This window comes from Galeopterus variegatus, unplaced genomic scaffold, assembly GCF_000696425.1.
Source record: "Galeopterus variegatus unplaced genomic scaffold, G_variegatus-3.0.2 Scaffold319, whole genome shotgun sequence".
NCBI lineage: Eukaryota > Metazoa > Chordata > Mammalia > Dermoptera > Cynocephalidae > Galeopterus > Galeopterus variegatus.
This window is the reverse complement of record NW_007726430.1, coordinates 142,835-150,865: the sequence shown is the minus strand read 5'-3', so window position 1 is coordinate 150,865 and position 8,031 is coordinate 142,835. Positions and strand designations below refer to the sequence as shown.

General features: G+C 59.4%; 3 protein-coding genes across 5 annotated transcripts in view; 2 read left to right on the top strand and 1 right to left on the bottom strand.

The window, feature by feature from the left end:
- Positions 1-4,309, top strand: part of FERMT3 (fermitin family member 3) — a 24,736-nt gene extending 20,427 nt beyond the window's left edge. For 2 of the 3 annotated variants that reach the window (XM_008567425.1, XM_008567427.1), the window contains exons 6-14: positions 580-687; positions 845-979; positions 1,060-1,109; positions 1,212-1,336; positions 1,527-1,633; positions 1,788-2,021; positions 2,459-2,583; positions 3,478-3,619; positions 3,742-4,309. In XM_008567425.1, the coding sequence (XP_008565647.1) occupies positions 580-687; positions 845-979; positions 1,060-1,109; positions 1,212-1,336; positions 1,527-1,633; positions 1,788-2,021; positions 2,459-2,583; positions 3,478-3,619; positions 3,742-3,921 (1,206 nt within the window). In that variant the 3' untranslated portion in view covers positions 3,922-4,309. Of the gene's footprint in view, positions 1-579; positions 688-844; positions 980-1,059; positions 1,110-1,178; positions 1,337-1,526; positions 1,634-1,787; positions 2,022-2,458; positions 2,584-3,477; positions 3,620-3,741 lie in introns of all 3 variants that reach the window. The other variant, XM_008567426.1, reaches the window with a different exon arrangement.
- On the bottom strand, positions 4,212-6,497 carry TRPT1 (tRNA phosphotransferase 1). The gene is made up of 7 exons (XM_008567428.1): positions 6,423-6,497; positions 6,096-6,177; positions 5,201-5,370; positions 4,942-5,116; positions 4,677-4,733; positions 4,491-4,601; positions 4,212-4,385 (listed from the first exon to the last, which is right to left on the bottom strand). The coding sequence occupies exons 1-7, from the start codon at positions 6,495-6,497 to the stop codon at positions 4,294-4,296; spliced, it is 762 nt and encodes a 253-aa protein (XP_008565650.1). The 3' UTR covers positions 4,212-4,293.
- Positions 6,498-6,863: 366 nt separating this feature from the next.
- The window catches only part of NUDT22 (nudix (nucleoside diphosphate linked moiety X)-type motif 22), a 5,397-nt gene continuing 4,229 nt past the window's right edge, over positions 6,864-8,031 (top strand). The window contains exons 1-2 of the mRNA XM_008567424.1: positions 6,864-6,890; positions 7,224-7,722. Of these exons, the coding sequence (XP_008565646.1) occupies positions 7,243-7,722 (480 nt within the window). The 5' untranslated portion in view covers positions 6,864-6,890; positions 7,224-7,242. The remainder of the gene's footprint in view (positions 6,891-7,223; positions 7,723-8,031) is intronic.

Genomic DNA, 8,031 nt, shown 5'->3' with positions numbered 1-8,031 from the left:
GCTGTGCCAGGGAGGTGACTTCCTGGACAGTGTCTATCGCACTCCTGAGTCACTTTGCTTATTGATCGGTTTGCTGGGTCTCCCCGCACCCTCAGCAGCATGCGGGCCCACAGTAAACATCTATACACCCCTGCAAAGGTCTGGAGGGAAGATGGCATCACTTGCCTGAGCAGCGGGAGACTGGCAGGCTGAGGATGAGGCTGGGGGCTGCTGCCCATGTTGGGCCACTAAACGAGCCTNATGTTCCATTCTCTCTTATTACCATCAAACTTGCGGTGCCCGTGACCGAGGGCATGAGTGACCTGTGCCAGGGAGGTGACTTCCTGGACAGTGTCTATCGCACTCCTGAGTCACTTTGCTTATTGATCGGTTTGCTGGGTCTCCCCGCACTCTCAGCAGCATGCGGGCCCACAGTAAACATCTATACACCCCTGCAAAGGTCTGGAGGGAAGATGGCATCACTTGCCTGAGCAGCGGGGGACTGGCAGGCTGAGGATGAGGCTGGGGGCTGCTGCCCATGTTGGGCCACTAAACGAGCCTGGCGTCTGATCAAGCCTGCCTCCCCTCCCACGTCTCCAGACAGACCCTGTGCGGCTGACCCAGCTGTATGAGCAGGCCCGGTGGGACCTGCTGCTGGAGGAGATCGACTGCACCGAGGAGGAGATGATGGTGTTTGCAGCCCTGCAGGTGCCAGGCAGGCCTGGGGGCCCTGGGGTGCGGGCAAGTCCCAGGGCAGGAAGGGCCTTTCAGAGTGGGGACCATCTCCAGGGAAGCCCAGCTCAGGGGCCCTGTTGGGTGACTGGGCTGCTGGACTCAACCCTTCCTGGCCATGTGCCCCACCCAGTACCACATCAACAAGCTGTCCCAGAGCGGGGAGGTGGGTGAAGCGGCTGGTGTGGACCCAGGGCTGGACGACCTGGACACAGCCCTGAGCAACCTGGAGGTGAAGCTGGAGGGCTCGGCGCCCACGGATGTGCTGGTGAGGAGGGGCTCAGGCAGGGGCCGGGTCAGGGCCAAGTGCAGGGGACCCAGGCCCCCTCTGACTCCTCTGCCCCACAGAACAGCCTCACCACCATTCCGGAACTCAAGGACCATCTCCGAATCTTCCGGTAAGTTTGGGCCAGAGTTGGCACCCTGCAGGAGGGTCCTGTGTGGTGGGAGAGAGGAGGAGGGGGAAGGGTGCCTTTCACCGCCTCCCGCCTCCTGCTCAGGCCCCGGAAGCTGACCCTGAAGGGTTATCGCCAGCACTGGGTGCTGTTCAAGGAGACCACGCTGTCCTACTACAAGAGCCAAGACGAGGCCCCGGGGGACCCCATTCAGCAGCTCAACCTCAAGGGTGAGTGAACAAGGGCGCCACCCGGCCCACCTGCGGTGAATGCTCGCACCCTGCCTCAGTTTCCTCCTGGGGACCAGGGAAGATGCCCTCCGTCCTGAGGTGGCTGCACAAGGCTGGCATTCACACAAGAACCTCTCAGGCAAGGCTCCCCCTCTCCGACCTCCTAGCCCACCCCTTCTTCTCCCTCCAGGCTGTGAGGTGGTCCCTGATGTCAATGTCTCTGGCCAGAAGTTCTGCATCAAACTCCTAGTGCCCTCACCTGAGGGCATGAGTGAGATCTACCTGCGGTGCCAGGATGTAAGTGAGGGCTGGGCAGGGGCCAGGGCTGGGAATGAGGCTGCAGCAGGGACGGGGCAGGAGCTGGGGTAAGGGTGGGGGCCAGGACAGGGACTGGGGGCACTGAGCCAGAGCTTGGCTAGCCCCTCACTCCCTCCCGGCCCCTCCTGTGCAGGAGCAGCAGTATGCCCGCTGGATGGCCGCCTGCCGACTGGCCTCCAAGGGCCGCACCATGGCAGACAGCAGCTACGCCAGTGAGGTGCAGGCCATCCTGGCCTTCCTCAACCTGCAGCGGATGGGCGGCGGGGGCTCTGGCAACCATCCACAGGGCCCCGATGCCTCTGCTGAGGGCCTCAACCCCTATGGCCTTGTTGCCCCCCGCTTCCAGCGAAAGTTCAAGGCCAAGCAGGTGTCTAAGAAGTGGGGTGTGGGAATGACCACAGTATTTACCTGGCCACCCTTGATCCCTGGATCTCCATAGAGCCTTCCGAGTGGGAATGACCACAGTATTTACCTGGCCACCCTTGATCCCTGGATCTCCATAGAGCCTTCCTTGGAAAGCTGGGTGCTCACCTGTTCCTTCTCCCACCATGTACCTGAGCTGTGCGGGATGGTCTCTGCCCTCTGGGAGGGGTCATGGTCCAGATGCCCATGTCCACCTCAGGGCCTGGCTCAGCCCACATTTGCTGAGTGGTGAGAGGTTGTACTTTGGTGGCCCCACACTGGGCACTGCCACTTCCCTAGGCTCAGCATCCTGTGTCCATGACAGGGGAAGGCAGGGGGCTCTCAGGGGCTTTCGGGAAGGGGAAGAGAGCCTGGCAGCCCCTCACCAGCATGGTTCTGCAGCTCACCCCACGGATCCTGGAGGCCCACCAGAATGTGGCCCAGCTCTCGCTGGCTGAGGCCCAGCTGCGCTTCATCCAGGCCTGGCAGTCCTTACCCGACTTTGGCATCTCCTATGTCATGGTCAGGTATGATCCCCAGCCCTCCCCACCCTGCCAAGCCCATCTCTGCCCTCGCCTGCTGCCTGGCTGCTTTGTGTCCACATCCTAAGAGCTGGTCTTGGGTGGCACCCCGAAGCCTCCCTTCCCTTACTCTCTGTGGGCAGACCTTACCGAGGGCCCTCTGTAAGCCCCCACCCCATTCTGCACCCCCAGAGTAAACACAAGAGACAGAGCTTCAGCCAGGAAAGCAGGAGACCCATTCCCATCACAGCTCTGCCACGGGCCTGGGTGCCCTCCCCAGGCCTGGGTCAGCTGTCTGTAGGACAGGGCCAGCGCTAGGCGCTGCTACAGGGGTGGTGCCTTTGATCATTCATTTCCCAAGCCTGCAAAGGTATACATACGGCAACGGATGATAATGATGATAACCAAAAACCCCATGAAAAGTGATTGGTTAAAGTCATGGTCTACTTCCCTGCTGCTGCTAAATGCTGGTATACTGATTATATGAGTTAACCCCCATTTTCTTTTTTTTTTCTTTTTTTTTTTTTTTTTAAAAAAAGATGACCGGTAAGGGGATCTTAACCCTTGACTTGGTGTTGTCAGCACCACGCTCAGCCACTGAGCAAACCGGCCATCCCTATATAGGATCCGAACCCGTGGCCTTGGTGTTATCAGCACCGCACTCTACCGAGTGAGCCACGGGCCGGCCCATCCCCCATTTTCTAATGAGGAACTTTAGATGCAGAGAACCTAAATGACTTGTTCAGGATTGCACAGCTGGTGAGCTGCAGAGCTGGGGGATGAACACAGCTCTGTCCTGCTCCACTGTGCTCGCTCTCCAGCACTGCACCATGTCATCTGGGTGGGCTCCGGGAAATGCAGGTGGAGCTCTTGCTCACACTCTCTTCCCCTCGGGACCAGGTTCAAGGGTAGCAGGAAAGATGAGATCCTAGGCATCGCCAACAACCGACTGATTCGTATCGACTTGGCTGTGGGTGATGTGGTCAAGACCTGGCGTTTCAGCAACATGCGTCAGTGGAATGTCAACTGGGACATCCGGCAGGTGGGCCCAGAGTGAGGGTAGGGACAGGGGACAGGCGATCAGGGCCAGATCCAGCCAGGGCAGGGCAGGGGCTGCTCCCTTATCCCACCCCCCACAATACCCTCTGACTGTCCGCCCTGCAGGTGGCCATCGAGTTTGACGAGCACATCAACGTGGCCTTCAGCTGTGTGTCTGCCAGCTGCCGCATTGTGCACGAGTACATTGGGGGCTACATCTTCCTGTCGACTCGGGAGCGGGCCCGTGGGGAGGAGCTGGACGAGGACCTCTTCCTGCAGCTCACAGGGGGCCACGAGGCCTTCTAAGGGCTGTCTAACTGCACTGGCCCTGCTCCCCACCTGCCACGGCCACTCCCCAGCCCACACCCACTGGGACTCACTACTCCACACCCTCTCCAGGCAGTCACTGATCTGGGCACACTCACCCACTGTCACTGGCTTTGTGCAGACCAGGAACTGGCTGGGCCAGACTCTGCCATCACCCAGGCCAGGCATGGTGGGCCCTGAGCTCATTCAGCACCCACCTTCCCTTGTCTGAGTGGCTAAGGCCTTACCTAAATGTAGTCCCTGAGCACACAAGAAAGACGAGATTTAGCTACAGGATGATAAATCATGGTTTGCAACTAGAGTTTCTTTCTTGTTACTTTTCAAAAATTTTCTTTTTTATAAATAAATATTTTATTGTTGAATCATCCTTCTTCCTCTGGGGCTATGCTTGGGGCCACTCTGACACACTGTCTCTTTATCACCAGCCAAGGAGAGGGGTTTTCCTGAGATAGAGACAAGAATTTGTTAGAGAAAGGGAGACCTGAGGTGAGGGCAGAAGGGCACAGGCTTCAGGCACAAAGACTAGGAGAAGGGGCAGTGGTTCTCACGGGTAGGGCGTAGCTGCAGGGCCTCCTTGAAGTACTTGGGAAGCAGGAAGCCATCAGCATTCCCTGGAGTCAGGATCACCCCATTGGCAGAGCGGAAGAAGGGTATTCCATCTACCGACAGAGCTAGAGATGTGGCTCATGCCCTCCCTGAAGACCTAGGGCAGTCCCTGCTGTGTCCACACTCACCTGCCAGGGCCAGGGGTCCATTGATGAACACAGCCACTTCGCAATTCGGCCGCATGCCTGCAGAGACAACTGGAGCTGGAGCCTGGGGCACCTAGGGCTGCAGTCAGCAAACCTGGGCACACTGGGGTCCTGGGCTGGGGTGCAGGGAGGGGTGCTGCTCCATGCAGAGCAAGGGGTGGCCTCAGACAAGAGAAGCCATGACCCTTGGAGGGGCCCTGGGAGGACGGAATGGGTGGGAGTAGCTGGGTCAGGTGGGGGAACTGACCACTGATGACACCAGTGTCCCCAGGCAGTCCTGGGGCCAGGTGGATGTGCATCCTTCCCTGGCAGGACAGACCCTTGAGCAGGATGGATGGCCAGTGCTTCCAGAATGTGCCATGGACTAGCATCAGGGGTAGGGCCTGTGGCATCTCTAGGGGCATCAGCTCCAACTCAGGTACCTGGGATGGGTGGTTGAATGGGCAGCAGTGAGACCTCCTTCATGGGCAGGGGGCTCTCCACTTGTCCCCTTAGCTAGCTCCCACCTGCAGGGAGTGGCCCTGATTGGCCCGGATGAGGGGGCCCATGCTGGGATCCCCTGGCTGCAAGGTGAAGCGTTGCTTCTCATTGGTGCCCACCACGCGCTGCACATCTTCAGCTGAGAATCCGTGGAACTGAGGCAGCTGCAGGAGGGTGCCCAGGGGCACAAAGCCATCTGTGGGCAGACAGGGTGCTCAGGAGTCGGCCTTGCTCTGGCCTGGACCAGCGTTAATAGGGGAGCCACAGGCAATCAGAACAAAGCCTGGGCTTGGGGAGTCACACACGCTTCATCTGTGTGAACTTTAGAAAGTCTCCCCTTTCAGGCTGGCCTGTGGCTCACTCGGTAGAGTGCGGTGCTGATAACACCAAGGCCGCGGGTTCGGATCCCTATATAGGGATGGCCGGTTTGCTCACTGGCTGAGCGTGGTGCTGACAACACCAAGCCAAGGGTTGAGATCCCCTTACCGGTCATCTTTTTAAAAAAAAAAAAAAGAAAGTCTCCCCTTTCTAGGCCTCAGTTTCCTCAACTTACACAGGAAGATCTGTCTCATGGAGTGTCAGAAGAACAGTGCTTAGCATAGTACCTGGTCCAGAGTGGACACTCAATAAATGTCAGTTGCCCCAATACCAAGTGCCCACACTCAGGGTAAGTGTTTTCTGGACCACTTGGCTGGAGGGGGCATCACCAGGCCTGCCCCAGGCAGGGTCTCCTCTCCCAGTTTTCCATGGTCATGATATGGGGCTCTGGGCTCAGTCTTCTCTGTCCAGGGGGACAAAGTGCCCTCTGTGCCTTCCTCATAAGACGGAGATGGGAACCATGGGAGAGGGGTCACAGACAGGGTCACATTGTACCCTGGGCTGGAGCCACTCCTCACCCCAGCCTCCAAGACCCTCACTTACCTGCCCCCATGGGAAGCCCCAGCTTCAAAGCCCCATGGCGTAGCACGTAGGATAGGGCCTTCGACAGCTGCACATCTCGGTCCTGAAAGAGCCCAGTTGTGGCCCCTGGTTTCTATGGTGATCCTGCCCTGCTGCCCACCCTGAATCCTGAGTGACTCTGCGGCAAAGCGAGACCAGAGGGAGAGGAGTCCCTGTGGTCTCCAGGAATAGTATGACCCATCAGCCCTCCACCCCAACTCCACCAGCATTTTCCAGGGAGCCAGGTTTCAGAATCGAGTCCCCCTCCCCTGTCCTCCCACCATGGGGTGGAGGTGGGGAGGAACGCACCTGTTCCCGGGGTCTGTGAGCGCTTCTACCCCTGGGCCCTGCTGCTTCCTGCCTCCTTCCTCCAGAGGAGTTCATGGCCAAGACCTGCGGGGATCAGTGACTTTAAGAACCCCCCTATGTCCCACCCTGCTCAGAAAGTCACAAAGCCTATAAGAACTGAAAGAGGGATACACAGCTCATTGAATTCGCTTCCCACCCCCAAATCCCTGGTGCGGACAGGGAAACTAAGGCGCAGCAGGCGACTTGCCCAAGGTCACACTGTCAGCGACGGAGCCCAGGGAAGCCGAGTCCCCCGCGCTCCAAGATCGCGGGTGTGCCTTTCAGGCAGACAGGGCGGAAGCGTCAGGGCAGGCCAGGACAGAGACAGGTCACCGACCGCGCCCGGACCGGCCAATGAGAAGCTGCGGAAGAAGGGGCGGGCACTTCCGCTTCGGGGAGAGGGGCGGAGCACGCGGGCCCTGCCGGCCGGTGAGTTCCCCCGCTGGAGGCTGGAGCTTCCGTACTCTGGGTCCCGGCGCATCCCGGCTTGGAGGCAGGACCCCTGGGTTGGGAGGACATGGGCATTTGGGGGTGACTGAACCCAGGACTTCTGGATGGTCAGGATGCCCGGGAGACCCCAGTACCCGGCCGGGCTCAGGGCTATTGGCGATGATAGGACACTTTACCGCCCAAGGAATGGTCAGGGGGTGCAGAAGGGCTGGGGGATCCTTCAGGAGCTTTGTGACAGAGGGGGCCAGCTGCTGGGCCCAGAGGTGGTGGTGGGCCCCCCGGGGTGACAGACCTGTCTGTGTCTTCCTCCAGAGCTGCCCTGTCCAAGACCATGGACCCTGAGGTGTCCCTGCTGCTGCAGTGCCCTCCTGGGGGGCTGCCCCTGGAGCAGGTACGGGCTGAGTTGAGCCCAGCCCACGATCGTCGCCCACTGCCAGGCGGGGACAAGGCCATCACTGCTGTCTGGGAAACCCGGCTAGAGGCCCAACCCTGGCTCTTCAACGCCCCCAAATTCCGCCTGCATTCAGCCACCCTGGCACCCATTGACTCGCCGGTGCCACAGCTGCTTCTGCGCCTGGGCCTTACTTCCTACCAAGACTTCCTGGGCACCAACTGGGCCAGCTCAGCTGCCTGGCTGCGACAGCAAGGGGCCATTGACTGGGGTGACAAGCAAGCCTATCTGGCAGACCCACTGGGTGTGGGTGCTGCACTAGCCACCGCTGATGACTTCCTTGTCTTCCTGCGCCGCTCTTGGCAGGTGGCTGAGGCCCCTGGGCTGATAGATGTTCCTGGTGGGCACCCTGAGCCTCAGGTGAGATGCCAGGCTGGGCATAAAGACCCAGCCAGCTCATGGAAGCTGGATCTCTAAGTCCTCCCAGGTTTGGTGTCCTCAACCCTTAAAGGGAAAATTGGTCTGGTGTTTCTCTGAAAGCTGCTTAGGACAGCCCTGCTCCTGCCCCTGAGCTGAAAGATGGGGAGGAGGAGTGGGCAGAAGAAAATGATACCCTATCTCACCTTCAGCCCCCAGTGTGACTCCTTCCTAGATGGACCTCTGGTTGTCCATCAGGAAAAGGAGGGCCTAGGTTAGGGAATCACCAAGACTCTTACGCTGTGCCCACAC